The sequence below is a fragment of the Taeniopygia guttata genome, chromosome 1, assembly GCF_048771995.1.
Source record: "Taeniopygia guttata chromosome 1, bTaeGut7.mat, whole genome shotgun sequence".
Taxonomy (NCBI): Eukaryota; Metazoa; Chordata; class Aves; order Passeriformes; family Estrildidae; genus Taeniopygia; species Taeniopygia guttata.
Genome location: NC_133024.1, coordinates 78139138 through 78154182, shown reverse-complemented (window position 1 = coordinate 78154182; position 15045 = coordinate 78139138). Strand labels below are relative to the sequence as shown.

General features: G+C 39.9%; 1 protein-coding gene across 7 annotated transcripts in view; it reads left to right on the top strand.

The window, feature by feature from the left end:
• Window positions 1-15045, top strand: part of FGF14 (fibroblast growth factor 14) — a 373382-nt gene that overhangs the window by 235206 nt on the left and 123131 nt on the right. For 2 of the 7 annotated variants that reach the window (XM_072931659.1, XM_030286851.4), the window contains exon 1: window positions 13211-13543. The exons of 4 other annotated variants lie outside the window; for them this stretch is intronic. In XM_072931659.1, coding sequence (XP_072787760.1) covers window positions 13351-13543 — 193 coding nt within the window. In that variant the 5' untranslated portion in view covers window positions 13211-13350. Of the gene's footprint in view, window positions 1-12505; window positions 12690-13210; window positions 13544-15045 lie in introns of those variants that run through there. One more of the 7 variants, XM_072931676.1, reaches the window with a different exon arrangement.

Below are 15045 nucleotides of genomic sequence, written 5' to 3'. Positions count from 1 at the left end.
CTCATAAAATAGCAAGTAATTTCAATTGTCAAGTTATCAATTAAGGCAACATTACAAGTTAATTAGACTGTTCTGAGCCTCTATGATCTTGGCTTTTAAAGAACACATACTGGTTTGGTTTGGGTTTTTTGGGTGGTTTTGGTTTTTTTTTTGCTCTAAAGATTTTAATTTTTTATATGTGTGGTTTAGGGTGTTTATTTCTTTATTTGCCATGTTATGTGGGGAGAGGATAAGCAAGGAAATTGCCTCAAAATTGACAGTAATATTGAGTGTATCAGAGAAAAAAACTGTTCTTTGTCTTTTAAAATCTACCTACTGTTCTTCAGAGTTCAATTCCTTTCTGGTATTAATAATTGTAATTACCACAAAACTAAGATTATATGGACACCACTGAGAATATGGCCATATTTATACTAAAGTTAAGTAGTCTATATAGTTTAATTTACATTAAAGGATGTACAGCTTTGTGATCTACATCAAAACTTTACAAATATTCTGATGCTGGCAGCAGCACTGATTTCCTCTTATATTTTGTATTGTGGGAGAAAGCCATTAGTGGGATGGATAGGTGATGAAACCAGAAATGTTTAGCATGTGGAGATCACCAGTGGGCTGCAGGATTTGTCTTGTCCCAGCTGTCAGAGGGGCTCAGTCCTTACAGGAGATATCACATGTAAGAGCAATATAACACTTTGGGGGTACTTCAGTGGTTTGCAAAGGAAAGCTCTGCAACAAAGGAGAGAATAAGATCTGATTATAAGGAAAATTAACTAAGTAATTAACACAAATTAACAAAGTAATTAACAATTCAAAAGTATCACAGACTGAATCTCGGCAATGTGCAAAGGTTGTGGTTTTTTGGTGACAATATAAAGTTAACAAAGCCATAGTAAAGAAACAGAGAAACATGAGGATTACTGGTACTGTCTACCAAACAGAGAAAAGTGACAGAGAAAATACATATAAGGAAAAGTCAGTTTGTTGTCATTAATATGCATTTGAAAATTAAATATCCACAAGATCTTGGAAAAATAGAGGGGCTTTTTTTGCTTGTGCTTCTGTGTTTATCTAAGCACAGCAACACATAGCAGAGCAGTATCTCTGTCCTGCCTTTAAATTCAAATGAAGTTAAAATTCATTTTCCCAAGACAATGTCAACATGTGCTGATGGTTAGAATGAGTAAACTCGTGTATTGTGTCTTAGCTAAATAAGGTATAGTGTTTAGTTTTATGGCAGAATTGCATCAAGAATATTTTTTTAATAGCTGACTTAGTTGAATGAACAAAATTAGCATTAAGTTCATATAAAAGGCCAATGGATTATATATTATTTTAATGTAAGAAGGCTTTAAAATTGAAATATTCTTTCCAACCCAGTGTGTGTGAAAATGGCTGATGTTTTTCTTTTTTCTGAATAGTATTGGAAGCTGGGAGGCCTTTACAATATAGAGCATCCCAGATTTTCATCTAATGCTTTCATTTCACTCCCTCACTTCCAGCCCAAAAGCTGGAAGCATTTACAAGTATCTTTGCATTTAACTGCAGAGAAATAGTGGGGAGATAGCTAGCTCTGATCACAGAGAATAGATGCTCACAGTACTATTAATTTCTGCTAGCTAGATAATAAATCTGCAATTACTTTCCTCTGAGCTTTAAGGTCACTATGGGAGCCCCTGTGTACAAAAATGTACGTGTACACCAGATTTTGTTAATATGTTAGAATGTTGATTAAGTATAGTCAGAAGAAAAAGAAGATCTGTCTTGGGATGTGTTCAGGCATCACTGAATAACCAGCAGAAATGATCAGAGCTACAGTATAAAATATTAAAGTTCCAGCATATATAACTGAGTGCATGAAAGGTGCACAGTTGATGAGTTATAATCCCCTATAATTTATGTTGTTACAGTGCCTCACATTATAACTGTTTTACATAATCTTTTAATTAGCACCCTTACTGGCCTTTGTAAGAAAATTTAAATGGCCTAAAGATTTCTGATGGGCATGAGCTCTATAAGCAAGAAAAAATGGAAATCCAGGACATTTCAGTTTATGCTGGAATACAGAAATCTCTTACTTAAGAGAGTGGTATAGTACCCTATTCCACACGTGTAAAACTGCATGGTAACTTTAATCTTTCCTCTTTTCTTAACAATAAGTTATGATATGTACATTGTTTTCCTTCAAGCTTTAAGGCCCAGAAAGGATGGCTTTGTCTCTAGTGAGAATATTAGCAAAGGAGCTAAGGTTCACAGCAATCTGGCTGCCAGATTGTTCTATTTCTAATGACTTCTGTTCTTCCTTGTCAGTCTAGCATAGCCAGAACCTCTCACTTATTATTTACAAAGCACAGTTTGGATTACATCAAAGAGAGCTTCCACTCATCAAGCTGTTTCCTGGTATTAATTTAGCTCTTCCTCCCTACATCTGTAGCTAAATCAAGTTTCCATAGAGTTTAAACTAAGTCTGGAAATAAGTGAAAAAAGCCCTGACACTTGGGGTGATAAATTTTAATTTACGTTTGTCTCTGTAAATACAAGGCCTACCTGAACACAGAAGCAATACAAGGAATGCTTACAGGTTTTTGGTACTAAATGTGTCCCCAGGGGACTGAGTTTGAAGAGAAACCTAGTCCATCAGTAGCGAGTTCAACTTTAAGGTGGATGTCTTGGGAAAAGTGAGGTTTGGGAAGGGACAGTGTTCTGTTTACCAGTGTCAAAGGCTGAAGAGCTAATGTGACTGGAAGGAAGTTTTAGCAGCCTCTAAAGTGTTCTGTGTTGCCTGTTTGTGCACTGACCAATGGCTTCTAAATCACTTTCCTACATAAAATAAAAGACTGAAAAAGTCATTGACCAAGTGGATTCTCCAGGTTCTCAGAGACTGGAATGCAGCCTACTAGAAACTAGATCTCACACCAATGTCTGAAGTTTCCAGCTTTCTGGGAGGCAATTTCACACTAGTTTTAGGCAGATCTCAAATGGTTCTACTGATGCCTTGAGAGTCTACGTGGAACAAAGGTTAGACAGAGGGAAAGGAAGTAAGGTAAGTATTTATTGAAAGGCCTTCGAAAGATATGCCTTGGGCAGTACAAGGTCCTGGCTGTGGCTCCAGCCAAGATGGATGCTGGGTCACAAGTTTGCACACTTTTATAAGTTTTGGTCCATTTACATAATGGTGTAAATTGTTCAATTACAGTTTGAGGTTATGAGGTCCCATCTTCCCAGATTGCTCTTCTCAATTCACTGTGGTTGATACTTTTTGGGCCTGAAGTGCATTGGTGTCCTTGGTCTCAGGTTGGAAAAATTTAGTTTTGTCTAACTGAACTGTGAAGAGAACTTGCTAACACTTTATATAAAGTTCAGAGTTATACACAAATGAGTACAGAATCTGGAAAGCATGAAGACTAAAACTTAAGGCATCACTGCCAGTAAATACAGCTGTCTTTTCATATGACAAAAAGCATCGGTTCTGATAGGCTCTGTGGGTGTCCTGTGTACACGTACTGGTAGCAAGCTGTTGGGGCCTGTTTATGAGGTTTCAGCTGCATTAGGCAGAAAATGAGCTAATTACGCTATTAAGATACTGGACATTCTTACATGATAAATGTATTTATTTAAGTGTTAGACTGATAGGCATTTTTGGAGGAGCTTAATGAATCATTTGAATACTGAGATAAGCAGGTGAGGGCTGTACCTTTTGTAATAGTGCCTTAGATAATATATGTGATTAAACCTGTGCATGGCTTTTTTAAGTGCTTAGACATACTTTCTATTTTTAAGATGAATGGAAACTGTCTTCCAGCTAGCTAGGCTGATTTCTACTAAACCTTTTGCAACTCTTTGTGTTGGTCTTATAGCTTTCTTTCATCCTAACAAAAAACCTACTCTTCAGCTTAACCTCAAAGTCCCTGTAAAAATATCAGTGGCTAAAACATATCCTTTGCAGGTCTTGAGCGATTGTATTGTTCAACAAATGGTACAGGATACTGAAGTAAATATTCTCCTTATAATTTTTAGCTTGCTCATGTAATTATTTACAAGAATTTAATAGAAAAATGCAAAGCCGGTACAATTTCAGTCTCATAAATATCACTCTGTTAAAAATACAAGCAAGTTGTTTATTTTTTGCATCAGAATATCTTCTGCAACTTGAAATTATTATGATTAAGAAAAAAGCCAACACCATGTGAATAAGTCTATATTTAGTTTTCCTAAAGTTACTTAATTTTTTTCTTTTTAAGGCACAGTATGCTATTACACAGATGTTGAAAAATATTTCTACCACACAATTTTTACTCAGCATGTATCTGGTACAAATAACTCAAATTTTTTTTATTTAATTACTTGCAATGCAAGGAATAAAAGAAAAATATGACTGTATGTTGCAGGATATTCCTCAGTCAATATATCTGTGAATAACTAGACAAACAGTGTCCACTGCTGGCAAATCAGATAATTGCACTACACTTCAGAGAGATATAATCTTGAAAGTTTTTGATCACTTAAGTCTTAAATGTCACATATTTTGTATTGACTTTGTAAGACTGGTTTGGGAAATCAGGTCACTATATTAGAAGTATTCATGCTATTAGCACTAAAAATAAATGCTATGGTATTTGAATTAATAAGAAGAAATATCATCACAGTAACATGAACAAGTACTCCAATATTTTCAGGATTTAAAAATAATTCTAGTATTCATTATATTCTATCTATCATGTCTACAAAATAAATAAAAATATAGCAAAAGTATGTGAAATTTGTCTTGTTGTTTTAGATCATATAAGTAACAAGATGGGCAAGCAGAAGTTCTTAAATTCCTTTTTTTTCTCCTTAGGTCAAAATATTCATTACTGATGTTGCTAGGTTTTTTTAAAGACATAAAGAAGTATAGAAGAAATCAATGTTTCTGTTTTGAAAGAAGTAAAATGGAAATGCTGATACAGCAAGTACCACTGCTGTTGATGAAGCTAGAGATGAATTAAACTGATTACCAAAGAGAGAAGAGAAGGCTGATATTTCCTCCTGGAAAAGTTTCTCCCTGGCAGTTTTTTGTTTTTTGTAATAGATAATATTTTTTTGCATCTTTTTCTTAACAATAGTATGTCAATGCAAATAAAATCTTTCAGTCAAGAAAATTAATATAGAGTGAAAGAAACATTGAGGGGGAAAAAGGAAAAATCTGTTCCTATGCTAATATAAACTATATGAGCTTGTTAGATACTTTTGAAAATCTAGATTAACTAAAAAGAAGTTAGCCATACTTGTTCTTCAGAGATTTATGTCTGTCATGAATTTATTGCATTCAATGAAAGTATTAGACAATGAACTGAATTTTCTGTTTGTTTGGAGAGGGGAACACAGTATGGGACTTTTTTCATGGAGTATTGGTTATGTCTGAACCCCAAAGGAAGGGTCATATCTGTGTGATTAGATTTGAGAGGGAATCAAGGTTTACACTTTGGATGAATGTAGCATTAGCCAGAATTGTTCTATATCTACATTTTCTCCCTGCAGTACCCAGAGAAATACTGCATGACCTTCCCTCTTGAAGAAGAAAATAACAGGATGCTAGTTATGTTTTGGTCTTTTTTCCTTGTAAATGTCTTAAAAATACTATCAAAGGGATTGTAAATCAAAAGTTATTCAAAAGTAAATGGTAGAATAATTGCAAACAAAGATGACTATCTGAAAGTTATTTTGTGAAAATAATCACACTGTCAGTTTTAGGTCGCATAGCAGAAAATAAGACCATTTTTTCCTAAATTATTTGGCAGGGAGTAGTTTTCATGCTTTCTTCCAAGAAACAAAGTGATGTTGTGGATGCTTTTGTGTGTGCATGTGTGCATTCATGCACATGGGCAGACATGCTGCAGTTCTTCCTGTCACTGCTAAAAATCACTTTTTATACTTGAAAGATTATTGGATGCATTTTGAGGGGAATCATTCTTCTGCTTCTCAAGATAGCAATTTATGTAAATCTCTGCTCATACTATCTTTTCTGTTTAGTATTTTATTTTAATGGATATAAAGTGCTTTTTCTCCTGAAGCTCTGTGATTTGGTCAAAATCCAACATCTTCCTTGTTGTAAGGGTTCTGAAATATTGCACTTTTTTTCCTCATATTGTCATGTGTTTTCATATTTGTTCCATGGAAAGCAAGAAATCCGTTTGCAAATATATTCTAGGTGCAGGAAATACTCACTGGAGTGTATCATGAAACAGGTAGAGCAGCTTACATGCTCTGCCAGCTGTACTGACTCCAGAGCAAATTCACTGTAGAGACTGAATTTCTTAGGGACAGTGTTTCCTTTGTTTCTGTAGACTAAAATTAAGCAGACTCATCTTACAGGGACTTTCAATTACTTGAGAGAATAACAGCAAAGTCTGTTTCATGTTTCAGAAGTCAGGCAAAGCAGACAAGTCCTGCTGTGCCTAGATAAGTAAACGCAACAGATGTTGGCTTAAGCTGTGCATATTAATGAAGAAGCTCTCCATGCTGTTTTTAGGCCTCTAAATCTTAAACTGCTCTCTGCAGCTGTGTGGACTAAAGATAGGGGGGGCGGGGGGGGGGGGGCGTGGTTGTGTTTGTTTTTCTTTAATAAAAGTCCTTTTTCTTGCTTGTGTCACCAGAGCCTTGTTTGAAGCAGTCTTGTGGTAGATCTGCTATTAGCTTTAGTAAGAACAAAATTAATGGTATTGTGTATCTGTTATTAGTTATTACAAATCTCACTTTAAAGAGATTATTTCATTTTTAAAGATAAAATATTATAAATGTCACTGCAGAATCCACAATGTATTTAATTTTTAATTACTTTTTTGGATTATATACTGAACATGATCTTGTGTCTTTTAAATGTTTTTCTTCCTTCACTGTTGTTTTTAACTGTTTAGAAGAGACTTACTGGGTTTAAGTTTTGGGCCTGGGTGAGCTATTTTGGCGATCCTTATATGATCTGTGAGCTATACAGATACTCCTGTCAACCCAGCTGGTTTCTTTTGTTCACGTGGTCTCAAAAGAAGTGGTATCAGAAGTAGATGAAAGATAGAGTTAAAAACAGGAGTCATGAAAGATGTCACAGGAGCCCTGCTAAAAGTTAGCAGGTGTAATCATACACCTTATCTGGCTGAAAGATCAATTGTTAAAAATAGCATTAAGAATCATCATCCACCTTTTTCCCCTGGTGAAGGATGAAGAGTTAGCCCATTAAATAAAAAATGAAACTCTGAATTAAAGCAGGTATTTTACTTGACACTATCCATAAGACTATATCTAGTCATAGGACTATTCATAAGACTCCTTACTGCAGGATAATCTGTGCAATTTAGCGTTGGAAAGGGAAAGGGGACAGCAAATTCAAAAAAAGTTAAAGCAAACCCAAGCAATCTAAGAATTATGTTATGTCTAAAGAGTAAGTCAATATCTAGCATAGAGGTATTTAGTCCTTTCAGTTATGGATGTACCTCAGGAAACGAATGCAATATGTGAAAGAAGTGAATGGTAAATGCAGAAGAAATATTGCACCTCAGCTGCTATAGGCAACATTGTAGGTGTTACGTATTTGAAGAGTGTTATGTATTTGAATAGAATGTTTTGATAATCCTCTGCATAACCAGTCATCTAATGCTAGACTTCCTTGCATTAATTTATTCTTGCATATACAGGAATTATGTTTTAATGATTTTCTTATGAGCTGGGTACATAGGCCAAATCCTGTGAAGAAGCTGGCTAAAATATGTGCAGTCTATTGAACAATATATTGGAAGCTTACTTTTGTCTTAATTAAATGGATTCACCTGACCTATTTAAACAAGTAACTCCATAGGACCTCCTATATGTTTAGAAAATTTTAATAGGTGTGATTTTGGCTCCTTGGGCACTTTGTGAATGCTAAGACTAAAAGCTGAGTGGTTTTGACATGAACAAGTGTGAAAGGATAGAAATCTAAATTCTGTGAAACATCATGTTAAACAAATTTTGTTCTTAATGTTCTTCAAAGTCTTATCAATGAGTATCAAGTGTTCGGGGTGTTAAGGATTTTAAATTTCAGTGGTTCATAGTACATTGCCTCTTGGGAAATTAACAATAATTTATAAGGAGAATTATATCCAAAGTAATAGACAAGAACATATAAAACTGACCTAACTTAAAATGTTAACAGCTCATTTCACAAACATACCATACTACTCTTCTTATAAACATGGAATGCACATAAGCTATCTGAAAAGGGAATTCTTATCTATGTTTTAATATGTTCATACTGGTCTGTTCATGAAAGATGTGATCTTTTAAGTTGACAAATGTTTTTCTATCTTATTAATTTTTGTACAATTAAACACCAACCCACAGAATAAGCTATAGGTTATGTTTCACCTTGTTCAAGGCATTATTTCTCTTGCTCCATCTTTTCCCTCAAAATTAAATCAAGAATTGAAAGTTGCTGTTGCTTATCAGCACTCATCCCCGCTCTACATACACACAGTGTGTCTTGGGAAGATATTAGTTTGCAATTACATGGATTATCCTATTTGTAGGACTGTATCACATTTTCTTATGATATTAGGGGGAGTGGAGGGGTCTTAGTATGTACATTGAATTTACACACTTTAACTATGGTCCACCGAAACTACCAGCAGCCTTCAATGTTTGTTTTTTTTTTTTTTTTTTTACTCAAAAGCAACAAATTAGAATCACAACTTCAGCTGGAAACAGTACTTTGGCAATCACTCTGCAGTCTGATCAGAAGCACCACAAGGGTGATTAAATAAATCCATCATAATTTAGAAACAAGTAATTTCTGCATTCCTGAAATATCTTTTCTTGGAATAATAAATTTTCCCAGTGGTTTAAATGTACTTTTATGCACGCCTTTCAATTGTCAGGCCTAAGTTGGTACTTTTATGCCTAGATCATCCTTTCTGTATTGAATGGTATAAGGAGTAAGGTGCTAATACTTTTGGTACAGTAGGACAAAACATCCTCCAAAGGAAAAAACCAAACATTTGCAAAGATACAAAACAATCTTCAACTATGTAGAGTCTGAAAGAACATCTAGATTCACTATACTTTATTAATGACTTCTAGAATGTAAGCTGAATTTACCTCATCATCTTCTAGTGTATTTAACTGGACAAGTGAGCTGTGTGTGCCCTACTCTTCACAAGGAAGTGCAATAAAAACTTCACAGCTCATGAAACTTAAACATGTTTAGTAGTAATGTAACAATCTGACATTCTGCACTTGTAGAAAATATGTGCTTGTAAGAAATTTGGACTTTATTTGATTTATTTTGTTTTGCTTTTGATATCAAGAGTGGCTTCAGGATATCTGGGAGGAGAAAATTTGGGTGGAGTGTGCACACATCACTACATACCTGTAGAAAGATATTTTGTTTATATTGAAATGGTTTATTAAAGGAAGATCTCTGTAGAGTTTTCATTACTACATTGAAAAGATATTACTCTGCAGCTTGTAACATTATCCAAGTTACTGCAAATCATATAATAGGTCAATAATAAATAAATAAGAAAAAACTCACAACCTATAATGTGTAAAGACGACATTTTAAGTTCTATAAATTTTGTAGCCTATGGATCTAGGTAGGATAGACTACAAAGCATTGAATACCATTTTTCCTAACTGAATTTCTTCTAAAAAGCATTTTATGTACATCTAGTACATGCACATACATAAATAATAATGCTGTATATTTTAATACTGAACTTCAATGTAAACAACAGCAACTTTCAATTTCACACTGAAATTTACATGTTAAATTAGCTAAAATTTAATATTTTTTGTTCCCAGTAAAACAGAAAAAAAAAGGAATAATAATGTTTCATACACTAACATATAATAAAGCAAGTATTCTATACACACTTTATATACTTTGATTTTTTTACTATAAAATTAATCCAAGAAAGCAATTGTATATATTCTATAATGTTTTTATTTAGAAAACTCCTAAAATCCATAATAAAATGCCAGTTAGAAATTAATAGATGGGAGAGTAGAAAGCAATGAAAATCTTTTCTTCCCATCTTTGGCTTTTACTCATTTGTTTTCATATCCAGAGTTTTATTAATCAGAAATAAAGCTGTGTTTTAATGTAGAAAATGTCATTACTAAGACATGTCCATTTTTTCTAAATGCATATACTCGTGCAGTTTCTAGTCCTTAAGGTAACTGATATGTTCATACTTGTACAATCCATCTGTTAGCAGAACCTTCACTTTGACTAGAATTGCACACATTTTATCACAGGTTAGGACAGCAGATGGCTCTCTTGAGTTTTCTTTGTAAAACCCCAAGATGTAAACAACTGCTCTGCATTTCTGAGATGTGAGTACAAAGCTTTTTCTTTTTTTTTTTTTTTTTTTTTTTTTTTTAATCTCTGGAGTAAGAAACACATTTTCTCTTTGTCTATAGGTCTATAGGATACCACTAATTTCCACCTTCTCTCTTGCTTTTCTTTACCATCATCCTGAGCATTATGCTGTTGGGAAATGTCAGAGTGGTTTGGCAAAGGCCTAGTATTTGAAGGAAAATATAGAAGGGAACAATAGTAGTAGATAGTATATAATGCTTAGCATCATTTGATGCTATTTAGAGGAGCTTGAGACCCACACCTTATCGGAGAATGTTTCCCATGCAAATATTAGGGTTATATGTATGTATTATACCTCTGCATTCCTGAGAAAATGGGAGATAGAGGGAGGCTGGCCTCTATTTCACTCTACCCCCTGTCGTTCATTCCTTTGTTCGCAGGCAGCGGCCAAGCGGGGCTGACTTTGGGCTGTGTCCTGCAGCTCCCCGCGCTGGGGACGGGGTGTCCGGCCGGGCGCTGCTCCGCTGTCCGTGGTGCTGCGGGCAGAAACGGAGCGGGACGGGGAACCGGGCACGGGGAGCACCAGTGGGGCGGCTCTCAGAGGAGCACTTCCCTCTTGAGAGGTCTTAAGGAAGACTACTACGTGTCTTGTCCACTTGTGAGGAGGAAGGAAAAAGAAAGCAGTATGCAAAAATACTACACTGAAATTTCTTTCTATCTTTTTTTTTTTTTTAATAAACACCTGTCTAATTGCATTAGTTAAGGCAATTGTAACCGTTGTAAGGAAATTGCTGCTCTGTAAAAATTGCCAGATAGAAAATCCAATGAGTCTTAGCTGAATCTCTTTAGAGACACTTTTAAATAGAATTAAAATGTATTATCCAGATCCGATTGTGCATGTTCTGTTCCTAGTTGGTCTAGTATTAATACAAAATCCCTGTATACTGGAGTTCCCACCATACACTTTTGCCCTCTGTATAAAAATAGCTCTTTGTAGATTAAAGGATTTAGGGGGGAAAATGGTCAATATCAAAGGAGCTGAAGCCTCTGCTGAAACAAGAAACTATTCTTGCATAGAATAGTTTTTAGAACAGTTACACTGTTTTCTGTATTTCAAAACAGTGAATTTTTCTAGGTGGATATTTACACTTCCAAGCCTGTTTAAAAAAAATCAAAAAACAAACAAATAAAACCAAAATATAACAAAACAAAACAAAACAAAAAAAAACACCCACAAAACCATCTAACAAGAGATTAGAGTACTTTGAAAACAGTATAAAAATTGATATTACGTGATAATTGCCTGTGCAAACATCTGCCCTTCCTTATAGGTTAACAATATTTTTCTGTGTAGCTGCTTGCTTTCTTCCTCTACTTTCCTCTGGCTAGCTACAGCTTCAGGAAGTTTAACTATTAGGCTTGCAGAAAGTAAATCCAAAAAACTTTGGGCCATTATTTAAAAAGGGAGACGAGCCAACAGGAAAAGATGGAAGGAAAGAAATGAGATGTCTTATTTTACATGGTATTTACTATTTGCAGTGCCTTGTGAACTTCTCGAGGCAGATACTTAGGTGTTTTGTGTCTAGTGAGCTTGGCTGGAGCTTCCTTAAATGCTCCAAGACACAGCCTGTAATTTTACACGGTGCTGATGATAAGTAAATCCACCTGCTGTGGCTGTTTGTGGGTGCCCCCTGTAATCCCTTTGGTATTTGAGTTGAAGGTCCCCTCAGCCCCTCAGCTCACGGCTCCAAAACCATCCCATGAAGCAGCACCCCGTCTCCCTCCAGCCTTGCCCTGCTGCTCGGTGCGTTCCTGGCTTGCGGGCCGAGGAGCGGCGGGCGCCCCTGCCCAGCGGCGGGCTGGCTGGCCGGCGGGCGGAGGGACTGCGCGGGCAGGGCGCCCTTGGCGGGGGTCGCCTCAGCCGCCTGCCCTGTCTCAGGCTTCCCCGCCTGGGGACGGGGACAGGTGCCGGTGTCACCGCTGGGGGTGGCGGGGGCGGCCGGCTGGGAGCCGCCGCCGGGGACCTGGAGAGAGAGTGCGTGCGAGGGATCCTCGGTGTGCCGGGGGGGCGAGGGAGAACGGGGAGGGCCATACGCCCCTCTGGCAGCGCGCAGGGCCCTCCTCCTTTCCCCGGGAAGGGAGCCCCGCACGAAGCCACCTGGAAACCCAACGGGGGGCAGAGGCAGCTGGCGGCGGATCCACCGGGAACCTCCCGGTTCCCACCAGAAAACCACATCAGCATCACCCCGTCCCTCCGCCTCTCTCCCCCTGTGCTTTTTGATTCTGTCTTTCCCCATTCCCCCTCCTCCACCGCTTGCACCCTCGCCGCCCCTCGCCTTGGGGAGGACAAAAAAAAGCTCCAGCGGTGCGTGCCTCTGTCTGTGTGTGTGTGTGTGTGTGTGTGTGTGTGTGTGTGTGTGTGTGTGTGTGTGTGTGTGTGCGTGCGTGTGTAGGGGAGGCAGGAGCGGGGTGGGACCGAGGAGCCGTGATTACAGCTCTCCCCGGAGAAGAAGATTGCTCTCTCCAGATGCTGATTTCTGAAGCACTTGGCAATCATCAGGCGGGAGCCGGGAAGAGGCGGCGGTAGCCGCCCCGGCCGTGGCGATGGCAGCGCCGGGCGAGCGGGCGGCGGCGGCTCGGGGCTGAGGGGCAGCCCCGGGAGGCGACGCTGCCTGGCGGACCCGACCCGATCGACCCGACCCGAGCGGAGCCGACCGGGCGCCGCTTTGCCCCGAGTCCCGCTCGCTGCGAGCCGCACCGCTCCGCCAGCCCGCCGGCAGACACCCGCCCGAGCAGGTGCCCTGCGCCGGGACACGGCGGGGGGGGACGGCGGGGCACCCATGCGGTGACCCTCGGCGGCGGCAGCTCCCGCGGCCGCACGGCGCGGGTGCCCCTCCGCAGCCGCGCCTCGGGCCGGAGGAGGCTCCCGCTCGCCCTCGCCCGGGCTCGGGATGGGTTCCCGCCGGGGCTGAGCACCTCGCCGCCTCCCTCCTCCCTGCCCGGCGTGGGCGAGCCGGCGAGCAGCCATGGCAGCGGCCATCGCCAGCGGCTTGATCCGCCAGAAGCGGCAGGCGAGGGAGCAGCACTGGGACCGGCCCTCGGCCAGCAGGAGGCGGAACAGCCCCAACAAGAACCGCGGGCTCTGCAATGGCAACCTGGTGGACATCTTCTCCAAGGTCCGGATCTTCGGGCTCAAGAAGCGGCGGTTGCGGCGCCAAGGTGCGTCCCTGTGGCGGGGCCCGCCCGCGGGCTCCCGGGGGGCGGGCGGGAGGGGGCAACCTGTGGCGAGAAACTTCCCGGGCCGGGCGCCGCCCCGGGTCCTGCCAGCCGGCGGCTCCCGGCTCCCCGGCAGCAGGCGAAGGGCTCGACCTTCTGTCGAGACGCCCGGGGCCAGCCTTGCTGCCCGGCTGGCTGCTCCGGAGCTCCGGAGCGGGTCACGACAGGTGTGCTGCGGGCAGCAAACCCCTCGGGGAGCCCTGACCGCCGCCCCGCACCTCCCAGTCTCGCTTGTGCTTCTCTCTGAAGGACAAAGAGCGCACAGCGCTTTGGGCGTCCAGTGGCCGTCGGTCGCCAGCCCCTTCCCTGAGCCACCAATATGGTTTTGGCAGGTGCAGCCTGGCTGTAGTGAAGGTGTCCCTCCCCACTGCTCGGTGACTTCCCAGTCTGCACAGTGAGAGGTGAGGCACATCCGGCAGCTGTGGGAGAGCTCGGCATCCCTGTGGGTACCCAGGTGCCTGTTGCCCGTTCCCAGCCAGGGCCTTGCCGTGCACACCAGCAGGTTTTGCAGGCAGCTCTTCTTCAGGGTAGATGACCAGGAGTCAATGGAGAAAACTGGTACCTTGGTGATTGCATTCTATCCAGTACTTTGTATTAGAACCCTAGAAATAAAAGGAGTAAAATGATGTTGCAGTGACTTTGCTGATTTTTAAAAAAAATTGTGGTATTCAACAGATATGGTGATGACTTACTCTATGTCCTCAGGAAACAAGTAATTTTATAAAAAATGTATTATATTGTGAAGAGTAAAAATGTTAAGTATCACTTGAAACATGGCTAATACCTACCAGTCAATGATAAAGTACAAACCACCTTCTGTTACATGATACAGAATGCCATCATGTGTTGTGGTTTGGTATGTATACTACAGCTCCTCTTTAGGTTGGGTCGGAAGATCATTTTAAGCATAATTAGGGAACTCTCCTGATTGATGCTTCCTCCTTCTTTTTCATGGCTCACATTTGAAAAAGTATAAATCAACAAAGTCAACACAATTTTGTTTTTACATGGCTTTCTTGCAGTAAAATTATTTGTTGAAACTTCTAATGTAAGCCAAATCTTGCCATTTTTAGATAGTACAGGGATACAGCGAAGATGAGAAGGAAAATGTCAGTGGCAAAATCTATGGTGGCTTTTTTTTTCAAAGCAGTTTGTGTGTACTTTAAAAGATTAGAGTATCTGGTTTATGATGGTTGTTTTTTAAAAGTGATACTCTTCAGGAAAACAAGTTTAGGGATTGTTAATAGCAATTGTGCTTGACCACCTGTGCAGTCTTTTCTGGGAGAAAACTATGTATTTAACAATATTACCATTTGAGAAGGAGAGGACTACCTTGCAGCACTGATATGCCAAATACTTTTTTTAGGTGAGAAGAGGCTTTAAAGAGACTTTTGAATTCATCCTTTTTCATTCATTCATTTTTTATGAGGTACTTTGTCACATTC